Source organism: Eriocheir sinensis, chromosome 34 (genome assembly GCF_024679095.1).
Source record: "Eriocheir sinensis breed Jianghai 21 chromosome 34, ASM2467909v1, whole genome shotgun sequence".
Lineage (NCBI taxonomy): Eukaryota > Metazoa > Arthropoda > Malacostraca > Decapoda > Varunidae > Eriocheir > Eriocheir sinensis.
Window position 1 is genome coordinate 7,545,229 of NC_066542.1, and position 20,422 is coordinate 7,565,650.

Genomic DNA, 20,422 nt, shown 5'->3' on the forward strand with positions numbered 1-20,422 from the left:
ACACACCTTGTAGGCTTGGTGAGCCAGATGAACAGACAGCTTAGCCAGGCCAGTCTGTCGGCCCTCGATGAGCACCATGTAGCCCTGGCGGCCGGCCCTCTCCAGCGGGGCAATGGACGTCGGCACCTTGTAGGGTGACTCCTCGAATGTGATGAACCTATGTGGGGTGAGGGGTGAGGGTAGTAGTAGTAGTAGTAGTAGTAAAGTAAGTATTATTAGCAGTGGGAAAGGTGGTAGTAAGTGGAAGTGATAGTGGTATTGGAGGTAGCAATAGTAGTTTTTTTCAGTGTTCCTAAAGATTATGATGTTTGGGAGATAGTTTTTTTCAGTGTTCCTAAAGAATAAGTAAAAATTATGACTTCTGGGAGATAAAGATATAGATAGATAGACAGAGATATAGATCAACCAACACACACTTACAAACAGAGACAAAGACAATGAACAGATACACATGACATACAAAAAGGGGTGTTACTCTGCTACAGGAAGACTCATAACTCCCTCTATAGTCTCCCCTCTCTGGGCCTCACCTCAGCACTGTTTGAGATCCTCCTCCTCCAGAGTCATGGCCTGTAAGGGTCTGCAGCTTCCAACTCATCTCCACGCCCTCCAAGGTTGAGAACTGGTTGCCTGTAGGAGAGGATGACTTTGCTGTTAATAGTCATCTTTTGTACAGCGAGGGAAACAACTCAAATAATGAAAAACAAACAAAAAGAGCCTGCTAAGTGTTGCTCCCACAAAACAGAACACAGTGTGGCCAAACGAGAGTCAATTTCGGGTGGAGAGGCGTCTAGAGTTGCTTTGTATTATGTCTTCTTCACCTTGTTATTTCAATGGTTTAAGTCTCACTGTTGTTATATTATACTCCTCCTTTTCATCTAACTACGATCACCTCCATCTCCTACTCTTGCTACTACTGGTACCTATGTATAATGTCTTCTTCAACTTGTTATTTCAATGGTTTAGGTCTCACTGTTGTTATAGTATACTCCTCCTTTTCATTTAACTACCATCTCCTCCTGCTCTTGCTACTACTTCTATTATTACTTCCTCCTACTCCACCTTCTACGATTTATACTACCCCGTCTCCTCTTCCTTCTATTACTGTTACTACCACCTCCTACTCACCCTGGCTGTCATATGCCTGCACTTCAAAGGCCTCGGGCGCCTCCTCCTCGTACAGCTCCCTCGTGGTGGTGACGATCTCCAGGTGGTGAATGGCGTCCACCAGCACGTCACAGCGCAGCACATCCCCGCTACCTAGGGGTGGAAGGGAAGGCTGTGAGGGGGGTGTACCTTTGGTTAGCTCGGTTATGGTAGTTCACTGGCACAGATGAGGAAGGCATTTGCTGATCTCATGGTATTCTTCCTTAGTGCTTTGTTGCTGTCTAGGGGGAAAGGAAGGGATTATGGAACAGGTTGTTACTTCAGGGTGAATGGATAGGCAGGAGATTAAACAAGTAACAAAGAAATAGCAGAGTGAAATGGCTTATACTCATTGCATTTTAACTACTGGACAATAAAATATAAGAAATAAATAAATGAATTGCAAGAAACAAAGACACACCTGAGTCCTGGGCAAGGATGATGGCTGTCTGGCGGGAGGGTGAGCGGCTGACAGCTGACACCTCCACTTCGTTAGCACACCCATCCTCTTCTACACCCGACAGCACCACCACCTCCTGCCGTGAACACTCCCTGGGGTGGCAGGGAGAGGAAAGGGAGAACAGGGTGAGTTTGACAAACTTTTTTCAATACTAATTTAGATTCATTTATAAATATTGAAAGGTAACATATAACATAATGGACAAAAATTAATCCTTAAGATGTAGGTAATAATGCCTGTGGGGGTCACATGAATATCTGTCAATTTGACTTAGCCTAAAATTAAAACTGATATGTTTTAAGGGTATCAAAAGAGCATCATGGAATTTTTATAGGCACAAAAAAAATTAAAAGTCAATAATTTTCATAAAAATTGGCATGCATTTTGGGCCACAAGGGAAAGCAAATTTCCAGTCATTCACTAACTTCATTTTAAGTTGTTACTCCTTGGCAGTCACCTCTGTGGCATGCCACCAATGAGCACGATGAAACAGGTTACAAATACTAATCAAAATTAATTAAATTTTACAAATTAAATTACAACCAACCCCCAACAAGGGGGGAGTACACCCTCCTCCCTAGCTACAGGGGGCTTTGCCTTCATTGGCCCCCTAAATTTTGATAAATCAAAAAATAATCGCTGAAACAAGAAATTTATAACATACATGGAACAAAGAAATGTTGAAGAGCACGTTAAGATTACCAGAAAAAATGGTGCCAACCACCGGAGTAAAGTTTGTGAGAGACTGGAGTAATACCCTGAGGAGTGTGCCAGGCCAGGCCCAGCCACCACCACCAGGTAAGCCAGGCAGACAACCCCCCGTGGGCTGCACGTGCTTCAACACGTCACAGCACACCCTGTGGGCCACAACGCCTCCAAAACCGAAAGGAAACACTGTGTACAAAAGGGCGGAAAAATTACGAAATCAACGGAGCGTGACGAAATATACTGGTAACGCCCCACACCAACACCCCTAAGCTACGGCAGACTCCCAGGGGCGGCACAACACACGCGGAACCCAGCAGAGGACAAAACACGGCAGCAGGCAGGCAAAAACCGTCCTAACGAGCACGCGGGGCCGCCGCCCGCCCCGCAAAATTCAAACCCCGCCCGGCTCACCACTTGTAGCAGCCGCCGTTGGAGACCTTGAGGGTGAAATTAGTGGGCGTGTGGTGGTTGTAGGGCAGCAGCACGCGGGGCACGTTGAGCCTGGAGGCCTGAAGAGGGGATATCCACACCACACTAAGTAAAAACACAAGGCAGAGCACGCGTGGCGGCGGCATGGCGGCGGCGTGTTTACCTCCCGCGGCCCACTGACAGGGACCGCGGGGCTAAAACTTGTGTGGGTTTATAACAGCAATTCTTATTCTCAAATGTAGCTTAGATAGTAATCGTTATGCATAATATATACATCAAATAAATTCATCTAGTGCTACGTAGGTCTTTCCATGACTGTCATTTCCTCCACTGCACAGTGATATGAATATTTCACGTTTCTTGTATTACTGCAAATCACAGTGATTGCCTGGAGGTCGGAATGACATGCTCCTCCCTTCTCCTTTGTTGTTTACCTTTATAACAAAAAAACATCAATTAATCAATCAGGCAGGTTAGAAATTGATCAGGAACTTTGTACAGGAATGGTTACAGGCTGAACTGAAAGTTTTGAACTGAGAACACCGCAAGGACTATACACATTTTAACTTTTCCATAAGATACCTTGTTACATAAGAAAATAAGTTTTGATTACTACGTGATGAATCAGTTAGCCCAAAAAATTACCCAAATATTTGTTTCACCTCATGATGAAAGTGTCAATTAAGTTTCAATGAAAATATCGGCAACCATTTTTACCATCCACCCAATGAATGAAATGCAAAATTAGTTGATTTGTATTTGGTTTTATACAAAATTTCGGCTTTGATCACAATTTTTATGGAAATCCAGTCACCCCACTGAGGCATGGACTGTATTGAGTAAAAAACAAAAGAAACATTTCTGCATATATATATTTCATATATAAATAAACTATATATTATTCTTATTTACATCAGAAAACCACGATTATTTGTCTTTTAACATGTGAAGTGTGAGTTTCCTGGGACACACACACACACACACACACACACGGATAACAAATATGCTCAACACCAGACAATTATACATAACAATATCTTAATTATATATAAAAAAAATAACTTCGCACAGGGTAACTTTCATCACAATAATTTTTGGTGGGGAACATTTTTAACTTACTATAAAAATAACAAGACAAAGAGAGAGAGAGAGATTGATTGATTGATTGATAGTTTATTGTTGCAGGTAAACAACAAGGGAGAAGGGAGGAACATGCCATCCCAACCCCCAGGCAGGACAGAGAGAGAGAGAGAGAGAGAGAGAGAGAGAGAGAGAGAATTTTAGGTATGGATCAGGAAATGGCAAAGGAAACGGTGGATATGGGACATGATGGAGAGGGGAATAGGAGACAAGGGTATAGGCATAGGAATCTACTTTTGAATAGGGATGAAAGAGGGAAATTGGGCTTAAAAATGAGTGTGTGAGGTGACAAGATTAGTGAAGGGGGTGACTTTAGGATCCGGGGAAAGGTGGAGAATGAAGTTTAGTGATGGAGATAGGGGAAATAGTAAGGCATAGGAATCTACTTTTGAATAGGGATGAAAGAGGGAAATGGGGCTTAAAAATGAGTGTGTGAGGTGACAAGATTAGTGAAGGGGGTGACTTTAGGATCCGGGGAAAGGTGGGGATGAAGTTTAGTGATGAGGTCCTTTTGATAAGTGTCCAAAAGAGGTGGGGAAAGGAGTGAGGGAGGGGGGGGAGAGGAGTGGGGAGGAAGGCAAGGTAATGGGGGGGAATTAGAATCTCAGGGGTAGGAGTGCTAGGGGATTCAGTGATAAAGTTGGGGAATGATGGGGATGGGGAGTTTTTGATAAGGGAGGAAAGGAGTGGGATTTGCAGAAGGGGGGAGGAAGGGAGGTAAGAAGGCAAATGTTTGTGGAAGGGATGAATGAAGGGAAGCATTTGTGGAAGGGGAGGAAGGAAGGAAAACATTTGTGGAAGGGGATGAAGGAAGGGAAACATTAGTGGAAGGGTGAGAAGGGAAGGGAAACATTTGTGGAAGGGGATGAAGAAAGGGAAACATCTATGGAAGGGGGAAGAAGGAAGGAAAGAAAGGAGGGGAAACATTTGTGGAAGGGGGAGGAAGGAAGGAAAACATCTGTGAAAAAGGATGAAGGAAGGGAAACATTTGAGGAAGGGTGAGAAAGGGAGACATTTGTTGAAGGGAGAAAGGAAACAGTTGTGGAAGAGAAGAAAGGGAGAAAGAAAGGGAAATATTTATGGAAGAGGAAGGAAGGAAGGGAAACATTTGTAGAAGGGGAAAAAAGGGAGGGAAAGTTACATACATCAAGAAATACTCCTCTCCTACATACATTCCTTCCCTACCATACATCACATCCTTCCAATCCTAATGAAAATCCCTTCTTTCTTCCCTAAATCCATCCCTCACCATAAACATTCTCTTCTTATATATTTCTCTTTTACATCCAGTTTACTTTCAGCTAAAACATATCACATCTTTGGACTAATAATAACCCTTCACTTTCGTAAATCCATCCCTCGGCATACTCAAACATTCTCTTTTTATATACTTCTCATTTACATTCAGTTTACTTTTGGCTAAAACATATCACATCTTTGCACTAATAATAACCCTCCACTTTCCTAAACCCATCCCTAAAAGTATACAGAATGTACTAGTTCCTTTCCTTCCATCACCCCCACCACACACACATATACAGACACACACACACACGCACAGATACAGACACGGTGGGGAGTGACTTCCGCTTCACACTGGACAAACAACACGAGTCAATACCACAGACAAAATATAAAATCAGTTCTACATTCACATTAGTTCTTTCATTCTCTTATATTTCAGTGTGTGATACATGGGCATAGGCTGGTCTGGGCCTAATCTTAAGTGTGAAGTTTAGCAAACAAACTTGTGCTCTGGTGATTGATTTAGACATATATTTGCGAGTAGATGTAAAACTTGCGTACGTTTATATTGATTATGGGGTAAAAAGTGGGTGCTTCTAGTGAGGAGATAAGCACCCAAACAGCCTATGCCCATGTGATGTTTTGATTGTTATTGTCAGTTCATGTTCATACTATAGTGACATCCTCCTTGAAACACATACTATTATCCAAACTTGCAACTATAGTCCGAAATAAAATGAATGGTAGCAAGGTTGTTGGCCTCTCCCCCTAAATAAGAGAAAACACATTACTCAATAGCATAATTAAGGTTTCAGGAGGAGAGGCGAACTAACTGAGCGTCTCGTACGAATTATCACCAACTGCAGCAACGAGGAAAAACATTCGAGTTAACTGGGCTTACACACCAAAAAAATTATGCGTAACCGAGAGAAATGTTAAGTACGTCTACAATTTTCAGGAAGCAAAGAATTCACAGCTTATCCGAGTAACGCATCTCCGAGGGCATTCACCGTGCTTTGCTTTCCACAGTCAAGGCATTGCACTGTTGAAGGAATCACAGATCAAACTTTAGACTTGAACACGGGGACATTTGGCAAAGACTACAGCATCCTTGCGTGTGTGTGTGTGTGTGTGTGTGTGTGTGTGTGTGTGTGTGTGTGTGTGTTTTCCTCGACTGAAACAAACCTCACTGATTATTGTCTCTGAAACCTTTTGTTCAGAATCATATATTCCTAAACCGTTTCATCCCCACCACCATAAGTATCAACCTCCATTGGTTCACTATAGATCTAGGGTCTGTCTTGACTCTATTCCTCTGCAATCACAACTCTTTGGTGAATATCTATATGGAAAAATCCATAATTCAATCCTCAGTAATATTTCCAGTCTAACAATGCCATTCCTATCATATTAACATGTTTTATTAAATGATGCAAATTAGTCAAATTCCCTCCAATGTGATCTGGGACCCAGCACACCACAACACAGCAATGACTTTATCCATACAATAAACATCTACGAAATGAAACCTGAACCATACTCAGTCTTTGGAACCCATGCCTCAGCCCTCCACCTCCTCCCATTCTCCCTCCATCAACACACAAATGAGTTATAACCAGTCCACAACAAAGGCTTATAAGAAACGAAGATAGGTGGAAGTGACATCAACTAAGGGTCCCATTATGCACGAGATACCGAAGACTCCATCAGGAAGTCAAGGGAGAGAACACTATGAGGGTATACAACCATCCCTGAGACCCTACTAGCTAACACACGGCCCACAAACACCATCAGTGGCACGACCTTGTCTCATCTCAGAGCTGAAGCCAACTGCACATACTCCCATAGGTATTAGGAGAGGAAGACTATGGGAGCACATGACCTTCTCTGATGCTGCCATTTCTTCTTTCTGCGATTACCGACTCACGAAACTGCAACATCTATCAATCTATCTGTATCTCTGACGCCCTCTCCCACATGTTAACACCCTTCACACAACATCTTCACAACCACTTCAATCTAACAGTAAGCTCATTCTTGGTATACTCCTTACTCAACACAACCCTCAACAGTCTTCAAACGTATCTCCAACACTCTTGCCTTCCACTAATCTCCGTATACCTGATGCTTAAGAATCACACTGAATAACGACCAATACAACATAACAGCTCTGAAAACACAAGTCTGCTATAAAATGCGTTTCGGTACACCATGAGATTAAGTCGACCCAAATTCCGGTAATAAAATGTTACACCCAGAAAGATTATCCTTATCATGAACCCAGGCCTAGCACCTCAATACCTGTAAGTGCTGTTGATGGTACTGATATGACTTACATGTACGACCTAAAAAAATAATTTCTGAGTTTGTGAGGTGCGGCTATCGATGTCTCTTCTACGTTACTTGTCTGCCCTGATGCCTGTCCCCTGGTATTCCTCCGAGGGGATGAGAACACTACTGTCTTTCTCTCTCTCTTGTATACTCTAATAATGCTTTGTTACTGGCACTGCATAGCCTCTGGTAGGAAAATATCTGACACCGATGGTCACTGGTTAATATTATTCTGATGCACTCCACAAAGAACACTAATAATAACTCTCACTCATCATTTTACATCTTTACAACACACACACAAACACACATCTCCTAACACCAGCATATCCTGCCCTCACCTCACCACACTAAGCATCAAAATCAATCCTTATTCAGACTCATGAACAGACCCCAAACATCCAATACCATGGCCTTTCTATGTGGTACGAACACAGGTTTCCCTACCCACTAACCTCCCTTTTATATCCTGAATTTCTAAGTACCTGAAGGTTATAACAACAAGGGGCATATGCTCAAACCTTCCACACATGTTTGACACGCTTTTTGTAGGAGTTTTGGGCATTTCCAGGGGTAGTTTAATGGCCCTGGTGGTAGTCTGACCCTTCCTCTTTGCTATGATTGTGAAAAAGGACTCTTTGAAAACCCGAAAAGTTTGGAAAGTTTCGTTTAGTTGGCGCAACATCTGTGGTCATATGCCGGAGAGAGACAGAAGGGGAAGGAATTATAGGAGAAGAGAACAGATACCAGGAGATGAGACACAACGCCCGATTAATACCTGGTACCCATTCACTGCTGGGTGGACAGGGGCATAGGGTATCGGAAAAGCCGCCCCAATTTTTCCACTCCGCCTGGGAATCGAACCTGGGCTCTCTTGGTTCATGAAAAACCTGATTGATCTCCTTTTAGACCTTTGGAAATAATTGATGTAAGAGGTGGAAGAGTTTGAGAATATAATGACCCAGGTCCTCTGTACCCCAAGTCTTCAATGCCCTGGGAAACATACCATATACCTCCCATACCTGTGCTTGGGGTCTGATCATGAGCCATTTCCCAACATGTCACACCCACCGTTACCAGATTATCGTACTCAGAGCCTCGTAATTTATCGGTTTCTGAGCCATAGTTATTGCCATAAAACACCAATAATTAACCATTTTAACGATAACTATATATAAAGGCAGTTATTGGGGTCGACAAGGCAGGTTTAGGGTCAGAAATCGGCAAACATAGGAGGCTAAGTAAGACAATCTGGCAACGTTGGGTCACTCACACCACCACATCCATACTCAACCCCTGATTAGCTTCATCCACCCCACCACTCTTCACCTTTACTTAAGGATACAAGGGAGCCACTACATGAGGCCGCCCAGCCTACACGTGGCAGCTCCTGAGAACTAGTTATTCACCATTTGCACTCCACACCCATAGAGTGATTTAGCCTCCATTTAAATCTTTCACTCATACTCTCAACTTCTACACATGCAAAACCAACACAGGAGTCCATCACATGATTAGCATCACATATCACTGTCCCCCCTCACCACACAACACCTCCTCCACCTTTGCATCAACCTCTGCCTGTACTGTGATGCATCTGGAGAACCTGCTCCCTCAAACCACTAGTATAATGCCCTGTAACAAGCCAGGAAGCCCACTCTTCCTTTTATGTCTTCATGGGTGTATAGTATTTACATTTCCACTGATACAGTGAGGATTAAGTACCATGAGGTGCTCCCTGACACAACCCAGACGGCACCGGCCAAGGCTATCATGAACACGCGAGGCTGAGTACCGGGAGGAGTGTCAAGTCTTGGCCTCACACAAAGCAGCAAGACCCACACTCCAATTCACACTCAGTTTAGGAATAGTTCCATAACACTTGATTCAAACCTCTTAAACACATTTCTTCTCACACGCCATATTTGTTTGTCACTTCACTCGCCCCAACTCCCAGTCCCCGAACACCTCAAAAAGTCACCCATAACTGAAAGATGTCTTAGTTACTTTTCTAGATATCACTGTCTTAACCTAAAGCTACACTCAGCCTTTTGTCCATATGGCATTTTCTCAAACTCACTCTTTTTAACACTCTCGTATCCCACTATTTTCAGTCAGATGATTTTTCTGCTCCTTCCCTCTCACCTTTTACTGGGAGAAAAACAAACTGTCTAGAGATTATGAATGAGACAACCTCAAATCTATCCACCACTATAAACATTTACTCTCAGGCTGGTGTACTCCGGGAGAGGCTAGGACCAGGCCTTGGATCCACCGTCGGCCGTGGGCTCACTGTCTGAAGGAGCCGTGGCCGTGGGGTCCTCAAAGCCTCCCTCTCCTCCTGCTGCTGTGCCCTCTGTTGACTCCCACTCCATGAGGGCATCGTTCAGCAGTGCCTGGAGGTCCACCGGCACTGTGGCATTGTGGTCGGAACACTCACACCTCGCCAGCACACTCCTCAGCAGCTGCAGTTTGTTGGTGCAGATGACCACGCAGCACGGGTCTCCCTCCTCCTTCCTCAGCATAACATCCAGCCCTGAGGATGTACCGGTGTGGGTGTCAGCAGTGCGCGTCTCCTGCTGGAAGGTGTCGGTGGCGTCCAGGTGATGGTGATGCTGGAGTGAGGTGATCAGCGGTGATTTTGATTGAGGGCATTTTTCGCAGGTTCCTCCTAGATGTTGCTGTTGTTGCTGCTGGTGTTGATGGTGGTGGTGATGTTGATTATGGTGGTGGTGGTGAGTCTGCTCCTTTCTCACTACTGGGGTTTGCTGCTGGTGCTGACTGTGGTGGTGGTGGTGGTGGTGATGCTCTGCAGGCTGGGGGTGATGGTGGTGATGAGTGGAGGGGAATGAGATGGTGTGGTGGGAGCTGGCTGATGTACACTGCATGTCTGAGGTCTGAGAGTGAGCTGGGGGCTGTGATGAAGCCTGGGGTGGGGCCTGAGATTGGGCTGAAGTATGGCACAGCTGGGACACAAGGGAGGGAGGTGGAGGCGAGGGAGAGGAGGGCTGGAGACTGGACTTGGAGGCACAGCATGAGCCTGTCTGCGTCTCTTGTGTATTGCAGGAGAGCGAGGCAATGAGAGATGTGGGGGATTTACTGCACCAGCTCGGACGACAGCAGCCTGAAGGAGGGGTAGGCATGGGGGTGGAGCAGACAGGCGGGGGACAGGAGGAGCCAGACGTGCAGCAAGACTTGTTAGCCCCTTCCCACTGACCACAGCACGGAGAAGGTGACTTGAGGCTGGGATCTGAGAGGGAAGGCTGAGGGTGAGGCAAGGGAGGAGGTGTTGGTGTGGAGAGAGAGGATGTCTTGCTTGGGGCAGAGGAAGGTGGCTGAGAGAGAGGCGGCAGATCACCCGTCAGGAGAGCCTCAATCATGTTCGGGGAGGAGAAGGGAAAGTCCGCAGAGAAGTCAGAGGCAGCCATGTCGACGTCAAAGGTGTGATCTAGGGCCGTGCAGGGTGCTAAGGAGCCTGACTCACACTTGACCCCTGCCCCGAACACTGGGGATCCTATCAACTCCTCCATGGATGGGGAGGACAGGGAACCCATGTCCTCCAGGCTGGGGAAAGATGAGGCACTTGGACGACTTGAGAGACCGGGAAGTAGGCCACCAACCTCCCCAGGACCACACTCCCCTGGGCCAACCATCTCCTCCAGAAACTTGGCCACGGAAATTTGTTGGTCTGGGGCATCGATGGAGTTTTCAGAGGTTAGAGATGGGTGAAGGCGCTGGGGTTGGGTTGGGTGTGAAGAGAGGGTCTGGGGAGCATGTGAGGAGGAGGATAACGACTGAGGAGGATGTGAGGAGGAGGAAGAAGGCAAGGACGTAGAGGAATCTGACGTTGCTAAGTTATCATTCAAAGACAGGGTTGGCAAGGAGCTGGGGAGGACCTGGGAGCCATCATTAGGAGACTTAGCAACTATATTAGGCTTTTGAGGAGGGTTCTGATAGGGCTCAGTAGAGGAAGAAGTCTCATTAATGGTTGAGGACGAAACTTCTGCCTGTGGAAAGTCATCCTTAGAGTGAAGATCTGGATGAAGCATAGACTTGGTTGCACAAGGCTGAGAGTGTTGGAAAGCATCCTTAGTGGAGTGGGGCTCAGGGTGTGGAAAACTGTCCTTGTTGGTGAGAGGTTCAGCGTGAGTGAAGGTGTTCTTGAAGGAGTGAATCTCAGGTTGTTGAAAAGCAGAGTTCTTCCCTGAGTGCTGGAAAGTCTCTTTGGTGGGGTGAGGTTCAGGTGGTTGACAAACTTCCTTGGCAGAGTGATGTTCAGTATGTTGGAAGGAGTCTTTGCCAGAGTGAGGTTTGGGTTGTTGGTAACTGTTTTTGCTGGGTTGGTGAAGTGATGTGTTCCCTTCTGAGGCCAGTGATGGCTCGTGGGCTGGGCTGCGGCTTGGGGACGTGTCAGAGTCGGCAATGGCGTTACAGGAACATTCGTTACCCCGACTTGGGTCACAGCGGCATGGGTTACACTTACAGATGTCGGCGTGCGCTGCGATCTTCTCCAGCAGCCCTCGCCCATCACCAGTCTGGGGAGGAACCAACAAATGAAGATATTTTCTACTGATTTGCACAATTTCTTCAGCTTATCCTCTTATTTTTCTCATATCATCCCAGAGTATTTTTTATATATTTACTTTTTACCCAACTTTTCCACACATTCTGAGGAAACAAATGAAAAACATGTGAGCAGACAAACAGAAGGCAAAGACCCACCTGTGCTAGGGCTGCCAGGCTCTGGGAGTCCTGTAGGAGGCGCCCCACTGTAGTGTCGTCAGTGGCCTTCACAATTGGCACCTGAAGCAAGAGAATCAGGGGAGAAGTGTTAGGCATGGAGCATTGTCAGAAATTTATATACTTCTTTTTACAGTAAAGGAAGCAAAATGAATAAATATAAAAAGCTCACGAATCACTGCTCCTATAAAGAAACTAGAAATGAGTGGCCAAGAGAGAGGTCAATTTCAGAGGGTGATTAGTATTCTTTCATTTCTTTTATGTATAGTATTCATTCTTTTCTTTTGGTATTCTTTTTCTTTGCAGTATACAAACACACACACACACACCCACCTTCATGTTGGGATTACATTTGAAGGCTTCTGACTCTAGGAACTCTTGCAGGGTGAGGCTGGTGGGGCCGTCCTTCTCTCCGCCGGTCACGGGGATGATGGCAAACGCTGCAACACAACATGACACAACACACATTAATGACCATGCCAGGAACACACCATGAACACAAAACTTAACGAAAAGATGTTCCTGGCTGTTACATCTGCACCTAGGTTTTCCAACTCCAGGGGTATGTACAACTTCTGCTTATGAAGTAGTACCCGCAAACCAAGTCCTGGACCTGAACCTTCCTTACCTTTATGCTCTGAGTTGGAGGCTGTTGACGGGGGAGGCTGACGACTTCCACAGCAGCCTCCCTTTTTGGGCTTGTCCACCTTCACCCCCTCCTTCCCTTCCTGCTGATGTAGAGGAAGATGTATAGTGAGAAATACAAAATGAATGAGTATAATCAGTGATGTATAGTAAGGTTCTTCAAAGTACATGTCAAACCTCTGTACTAGGATGCAATGATCTATTATTTGCATTAACACTTCTTCATAAACAGATGTCTAGTTAACACATAAGGTACTAGAGGAACATGTGCTAAATAAAGGTGTTATTTATGAGGTGTCAGTATCTAAACTCATATACTAGCATGAATTGAAACAGGATTTCAGTGAGGAAAGCTTGAAGAACCTAACTGTATGGCATTGCACTCACCCACCAGCCCGTCTACAGTGAAAATACAAAGGGGAAGGAAAAAAAAAAGAGACAGATAGGCAAACAGATGCCACCCCAAACCCATTCACTCACCCCGTCCTTATTCACAGCATCACCATCCCTTCCTCGACAGCATCCCTCCATCCTCTCCTCTCCTGCTTCCTGCGTTGGGCCCTGGATGGCAGAAGTGGTGGTGGAAGAGGACACGGTGGTGGCAGTGGTGGAGGAGGAGTGGTTGTTTGGCTGGAGGAGAGACGTGTGGGTCGTGGTGTAGGTTGGGGCTGAGGAAGGAGAGGTGGTGGAGGAGGAGGACGTTCGACGCTTGTGTACCAGCATGTGAGTCTTCCTGGAGTAGTTGGTTGTGAAGGCACGGCGGCAGTCCTCCTCGACGCACAGGTACGGCCTCTCACCTGTGAAAGGCAGATTAAGATTGGTAATCTTAGGCACATCCTCCTCTTACATCAACTGTTTCCAAAGGCTGAAAGGGAGGTCAATCAGGTTCGAATGAGTGTTTCCGTGGATTCATGGCAAAGAAGAAGGGTCAAACTACCACCAGGGTCATTAAACAACCCCTAGAAATGCACAAAACTCCTATGACAGCCTTGTGTGCTCGGGTATTGAAGGGGTTAAGAATAAGGCCCTACGACTTGGTAATAGAGGTCAGTGTGTATATAGCTTTGACTGAAGGACTGTTTATCAATACAGTAAAGGAAGAATCTCAAGGGCAAACACACACACACACATACACACACACACACACACAAAAAAAAAAAAAAAAAAAAAAAAAAAGTGTGTGTAGATGAACTTATGATTTATTTTCTTTAGAGTAAAAAACAGACCTGTGTGTATCCTCTTGTGCGTCCGCAGGTGGTGGCTGACGGTGAAGGACTTGCCGCAGCCATCCTCCTCACACCTGGCGCAGGGAAGAGATGTGGATGAGCTGTGACATTCTCTCTCTTTCCTTCTCTCTCAACTGTATCCCACTAGTACTTGGCTGCTCGAAATGGTGTGTAGTGACTCCTCCCAGAACACAAAGATAGGCAATAAGAAAAAAATGAAAGGCGAACAAGGGCAAAGACTCACTTGAACGGTTTCTCCCCCGTGTGTGTGCGTACGTGCTTCCTGAGGTCTGAGAGTGTGGTGAAGATGCGCACACACCCGTCCTGATGGCAGTTGAAGGTGTCGCCGTTGTGCAGACGCTGGTGGGCGCGCAGCCTGGTGAGGGGGAGAGGTGGAGGATTAATTAAGTCATGCGACAATTATTATACAACCTCCAACCCTAACTTTTTTTTTTTTTTTTTTTTTTTTTTTACGTGTCAGCCTATAGTGCCAGTAGGTTTATTTGAGGGGCCTGGATGGTATTCGACCCCAGCCCGTCATGGCGCAGGCAAGTATTTCATAGTGGCGCCATATTGCTTGCATCTCTCAGCCTCTTCAATTATGTAAATGTGACAATTATCATACAACCTCCAGTAATAATAATAATAATAGTCTTATTTCGCCCACTGGCATATAAAAACACGATAACTATGAGAACGAAACTGAACGAGATACATTATATATGTGTGTGCATGTCTTGGTTCTTGGATCTCTCTCTCTCTCTTTCTCCCTCATTGTAGTGAACATCATCATATCATCACACAATCATTACAATTACCATACATTTTGCTGCCCTAGCCTCCTCCTCCTCCTTCCTGCCTGGTCCTCCCGTGCCCTCACCTGTACAGCGTGGTGAAGGACTTCCTGCAGCCATCATTCTCGCAGGTGTATGGCTTCTGCTGGGCGTGGACCCTCAGGTGGATCTTGAGGGAGTAGGAGGTGAGGAAGGCCTTGCCGCACCCCGTAGCCAGACACTGGAAGCGGTATTCGCCTGCGGGTGAAGTGACGGTACTGAAGTTGTGAAGTTGGTGGCGATGTGGTGATGAAGTGAATTTTCAAGATGGTAATGGTGTAAATGGTGATTGTGGTGGAGTAACGGAGAAGTAAGGTGGTGAATGTTCAAGATGGTGATGGTGGTGATGGAGTGGTGAAGTTGGTGATGGTGTGATGAGATGAATTTTCAAAACGATAATGGTGTAAATAGTGTTGGTAGTGAAGGGATGATGAGGCAAGATGGTGGAGCGTGATCAAGTTTTAAGATGGTAATGGTGGCGTGAAATTGTACATAGAATTGGGTAGTGGTGGTGGTGTTGCTGTGTGGTGTCAGGAAGGGCATTCAATCTTAAACCCAAAACATGAACCCCTTAAACAGTGACCCGTATGAGCATCAATAAAAACTGTAAAGACAAAGAAAACTACATCTTGGTAAACACACACACACACACTCATATCCCAACACCCACCTCTATGTGTCTTGAGGTGCGTGCGCAGGTTGGAGGAGGTGCTGTAGGTGCGGTCACAGCCCTGGTAGGTGCAGTGGAAGCGGCGCGTGGTGGTGGTGTTGGTGGAGGGGTCACGTGCTTGTATGGTCAAGGTGGCGTGACTCGGTTCATCAGGCATCTGCATCCCACTCTCTCCCGGGTGGATGTGCATCACTATCTCATTCTCCCGGATGGTGTGCTGGATGTACCTGTGGAGAGTGGAACCTTTATGAAGCGTCTCAAAGGCACGAGGGAAGGAGATCTGGATATTGAGGAGAAACAACCAGAACCAATGAGTTGATGAGAATGAGCATTATAATCTTGTTCTTCCAGATGGTGTTGGATGCTGTACCTGTGGATGGGTGAAGGAATGTGGGCCAGAGATGATGAGGAGGATGTAAGAATGAGAAGGTCAGAAGATAAACTCACACTAATTTAAACAGATGTGAAGACCCTTTTTGTGACAGATGAGAATTGTGATTACTTAAGTCACATACATAATACAAGACTAAATAAAAGTAACTGATGACAACATGCATACCATCAACGAGAGGTGAATCTGGACCGAATACATATAGTTTTTTTCCTTTGTGTTTCAATCCACAGATTTTAGGCACACTATGGGAGGGTAGAACAAAAGGCTGTCATGCCATAACCTGTAAACTGCAGGTAACAAAACTGTACAAACTATTCACAAAATAACATGTAAGTAAATATATATTACCAGTTTCCTCTTTTGAAATTTTGTTTAACTTTCTAGTATGGATAATTTAATTGATTAGTTTCATTATCTACTTTGTACTTTTTTACCGAGAAAATGTCAGGTTCACCCCAGGTTCAAATTCCCTCTGGGTCCAAGTTCACCTCAGTTGACAGTAATAATGATGTAATGGATGGAGCACTATCATCAGTTGTCTTGGTGTTTTCTGACTTTAGAACATAATAAAGCAGGTAATTCATCAATTTATATTTTGTCATAAATCTGTCTACTTATACTACTAATACTAAGAGAAGGAAGAAACGTCAGCAACACATGAGGGCACAGTAAAAAGTCGAGGAAAGGAAGATGCCTGAGAGACATACTACCACTTCATCACCTTCCAGCATCAATAAATAAGTAATAAACAAAATCAACAGCTCTTGGTATTTTAAGTCCCATGACCTTGAATAGTGAAAGATTACATTTCTGATAAATCTGCTCAGCGTGTTCAATTTTCACAAAAGCACATTTGGTAACACAATTACAGAAAGCAAAAAAAAGTGGCCAAGTGACTGACAGATTGGGTACCCCACACTAAGAACAACAGCACCTAAGAAATCCTCACATTAAACAATTACTACTAAAACTAGTCTCACTCAGGTATGAATTCGCATCCACACTGAGCCAGAAACCCAATGATTACATTCTGTAAATAATTTCCACCTGTCACAGTCCCTCCGGCACATGCCCTTTGTCTGCCTGTGAGTGCTTGATAATCCCACTACTGATTGTATCCAGGTGCAGCCTTCCCAGCACTCTACATCACCAATATAAAAACACCCATGTCTGCTGCTTACAAACCCTCACTGGCATGGCCCCGAGAGTACTAAGGATGTAGTCAGGGCAGGTGTAGGGTCCCTGGTTGACAGACACTGGCTTGGTGCTGTGTGTGTGTGTACGTGTGTGTGTCTCCAGTGGTTCTGTGTGTATCTGGAGTCATTATCAGTTCAATCAGTTATCTTTATTATCACCTCGTTGATGTGTGTGTGTGTGTATGAATTTACCTAGTTGTACAGGGCCTGGGCTTACGCTCGTGTGGTCCTGTCTCCGTATCTGTATTTGTCCAACTTTTCCTTAAAGTTTTGCACACTCTTCGCCGATACTACATCCTCACTTAGTCTGTTCCAAACCTCTATATTTCTTTATGTCTCTCAAGCATCTCCCCTTCCTCAATTTTATACTGTGTCCTCTTGTGTTCCCGGTGTTTATTCCATCTCTTAGTAGTAACTCCTCATTATCTACTTCTTCCAATTTAATCAGTAATTTATAAATTTGTATTAGGTCTCCCCTATCTCTTCTTTGCTCCAGTGTTGGAAAGTCCATTTCCTTTAACCTTTCTTCATATGTCAACCCCTCCAGTTCTGGAACCATTTTTGTTGCCATCCTTTGTATTCTTTCGAGTTTTTTTATGTTTCTTCTTATGGGGGGACCACATCGCCTCTGCATATTCCAACTTTGGTCTAATCATAGTGGTTATTAGCTTCTTCATCATATCCTTATCCATGTAGTGGAATGCTAATCCTATATTTCTTACCATTTTATTCGTATCACCAAATATCCTATTAACATGACTCTCAGGCTGTATATTATCCTGTATTGTCACTCTCAGATCTCTCTCTTCTTGAACTTTCTTTAATATTTCTCAATCTCCCATTCTATATGTCCATTTTGGTCTCCCTTCACTCTTTCCCATTTCCATAACATGAAATTTCTTCACATTGAATTCCATCTCCCCCACCCTAAAAACCCCATGTTCCTACAGGTCCCCCAAGATCGTTTAGGGAAGGGGATAGGCATAACTCGAAAAGTAGACATTTGCGACGGAAATGAGGTACAAAATCATGCAATTCACTACATCTGTCACCAGAAAAACATGAACCACGTAAGAAAATCGTTGGTTGGCTGAAACCGTAAATTGTCCAAATAAACTATCTTCACAACAACAATTATTTTAACTCATAAAAAGATAGTCTGTTTTGACAATAACATGCTTACTGCTGTACCGATAGAATGGCAAGGGAGTCAGTGCCCATGGGTGTGCCTCCTTTAGAGTGTTATAAAACACAGATGAGAAGGAAATGGCAGGGTAACCAGAGGCATGCACATTCACAGACAGGGCAAGCAGCAAGTCTGACATCTCAAGCTGACATAATATTTTGCTGGTTGGGTGGAAAATTTGTGAGTGTTGTTATCTCCTGCCCCCCCCCCCCCCCCACTCACGCCTTATTAGTGCATATATTTCCTTGTTCCTTCTTCCCTTTACGCATCTACTTGAAATAATAATGTCCTGCTGGGTACTAGGAAAATTTGTGTGTGTGTATTTTCCTCCTCGACCTTCTCATTCCTTTGCTAATCATTCTTCCTCTCCCCTACCCTAGTCATTCCTCCTCCTTCCTTCCTCTCCCCTATCATTGTCATTCCTCCTTCCTCTCCCCTACCCAATCTTTCCTCCTTCCTCTCCCCTGCCCAAATGTCTCCTCCTTCCTCTCCCCTACTCAGTCTTTCCTCCTTCCTCTCTCCCCTACCCAAATGTTTCCTCCTTCCTCTTCCCTACCCAGTCCTTCTTTCTTCCTCCTCCTCCTTCTTCCCCCCTCCTCCTCCTCCTCGTCCTTCTTCCTCCCTCCCTCCTCCTCGTCCTTCTTCCTCCTCCTTCTTCTTCCTCCCTCCCTCCTCCTCCTTCTTCTTCCTCCCTCCTCCTACTACTCATTCTTCCTCCCTCCAACTCCTTCACCAGACGTCAGGAGCTATTTTTATCGGGTCCTCGTCAGTGCTCTCACCCCGCGTTCTCGTCCTGCCGGGCCCGTGCCTCCGCGCCACCCCTGGCCAGCATTATCCTGTGCCTCGGCCACGGCGCCCTCGAGGCCTCCTGCCGCCCGGGCGTGAGTGGGGGGCTGCACCTGCTGGCCTGCTCCATCGCCACCGCCGCACACCCTCCCCACCGGACGTTTTGGGTAAGACTGGTGTTGTTTTCTTCTTCGCCGCCTTCGGGATGCAGAGTTGCCAGATGTCAGTGATGTCGTACGCTTTTATCTTAGATTGTTGTACGTATCTCCTGATTGATTGATAGTTTAGAGTTCACCTTACCATATTAAAGTTTCTCTACCCTCTATTATACTTTTCTACCAAATTCCTCTACCATGTTTCTCTAGCCTGTACCATTTCCCATTCCATATATTGGGTTAGACTGGTGTTGTTTGTTGCCAGATGTCAATGATGTCGTACGCTTTTATCTTAGATTGTTGTACGTGTCTCTTTTCTCACCTTCCCATATTTCTCCACACTTTCTATATTTCTCTACCATATTTCTCTAGCCTGTACCATTCTCCATTCCATGTATTTTAGTCGTATTGAGTTGATTGATTGATTGATAGTTTATTGTTGCAGGTAAACAACAAGGGAGAAGGGAGGAACATGCCATCCCAACCCCCGGGCAGGACAGAGTGTGATTATACAACTATTAATACATGTGTAGGTTTTATAAAGTCTATATTTGCGAGTACACGTTCAGGTCAGTACACTTGATTTATAGCTACTTTCACTCTTTTTTAATATATACACTCTTTACTCAGGTTTTCAGAGAGGTTTGAAGGTTAGTAGGCGACATAACGGAGTACTTCCGTAAGGTAGGTAGCGAGACATGGGCGCGTAAATATATTCCCTCTTAACTATAAATTACTTGTTTTAATACAGTCAAGAAGTTATACTGTATATCGTATGAACGCTATTTGATCATAGTACCATCATTAATTTATCGAATTTATAGAATAATTATCGTAGAGGAATTACGCTGTGTGGATACTATGGTGTTGCTTATGTCAATTATTTTCGTTCACTATAAACACCATCACGTACAGCTTTTAATTTTTGCTGTCCTTTCTCATACTTGATTGATTGATTGAAAGTTTATTGTTGCAGGTAAACAACAAGGGAGAAGGGAGGAACATGCCATCCCAACCCCCAGGCAGGACAGAGTGTTATTTATCTGGGTTGATATTACCTTGTTGTTTACCTGCAACAATAAACTATCAATCAATCAATCATTTTGTCACATATAGTTTGAAGCTCTAGTGT

General features: G+C 44.9%; 2 protein-coding genes across 5 annotated transcripts in view; both read right to left on the reverse strand.

Annotated features, from left to right (window-relative positions):
- Positions 1-2,999, reverse strand: part of LOC127007008 (nuclear pore membrane glycoprotein 210-like) — a 33,250-nt gene extending 30,251 nt beyond the window's left edge. The window contains exons 1-5 of the mRNA XM_050877477.1: positions 2,726-2,999; positions 1,568-1,698; positions 1,129-1,260; positions 531-630; positions 7-157 (exon numbers count right to left, since the gene is read on the reverse strand). Coding sequence (XP_050733434.1) covers positions 7-157; positions 531-630; positions 1,129-1,260; positions 1,568-1,698; positions 2,726-2,889 — 678 coding nt within the window. The 5' untranslated portion in view covers positions 2,890-2,999. The remainder of the gene's footprint in view (positions 1-6; positions 158-530; positions 631-1,128; positions 1,261-1,567; positions 1,699-2,725) is intronic.
- A 597-nt stretch (positions 3,000-3,596) lies between these two features.
- LOC127007009 (mucin-5AC-like) lies at positions 3,597-19,320 on the reverse strand. 4 transcript variants are annotated; one of them, XM_050877480.1, is made up of 10 exons: positions 19,129-19,320; positions 15,574-15,800; positions 14,951-15,101; positions 14,315-14,446; positions 14,071-14,144; positions 13,325-13,641; positions 12,828-12,927; positions 12,533-12,639; positions 12,182-12,262; positions 3,597-11,994 (listed from the first exon to the last, which is right to left on the reverse strand). In XM_050877480.1, the coding sequence occupies exons 1-10, from the start codon at positions 19,263-19,265 to the stop codon at positions 9,712-9,714; spliced, it is 3,609 nt and encodes a 1,202-aa protein (XP_050733437.1). In that variant the 5' UTR covers positions 19,266-19,320; the 3' UTR covers positions 3,597-9,711. The 4 variants fall into 4 exon arrangements, with proteins under 4 accessions (XP_050733437.1, XP_050733435.1, XP_050733438.1 ...); XM_050877478.1 differs by having other exon boundaries at positions 12,828-12,930; XM_050877481.1 differs by lacking the exon at positions 19,129-19,320 and adding an exon at positions 17,153-18,075 and having other exon boundaries at positions 12,828-12,930.
- Positions 19,321-20,422: the final 1,102 nt, after the last annotated feature.

Coding starts and splice junctions, on each gene's coding strand:
- LOC127007009 (XM_050877478.1), bottom strand. CDS start 19,265: ATGGAGCAGGCCAGCAGGTGCAGCCCCCCACTCACGCCCGGGCGGCAG. Junction 15,801..19,128: donor CGGCAGGACGAGAACGCGGG/GTGAGAGCACTG, acceptor CACTCTCCACAG/GTACATCCAGCACACCATCC. Junction 14,145..14,314: donor ACGGGGGAGAAACCGTTCAA/GTGAGTCTTTGC, acceptor TCCCTGCGCCAG/GTGTGAGGAGGATGGCTGCG.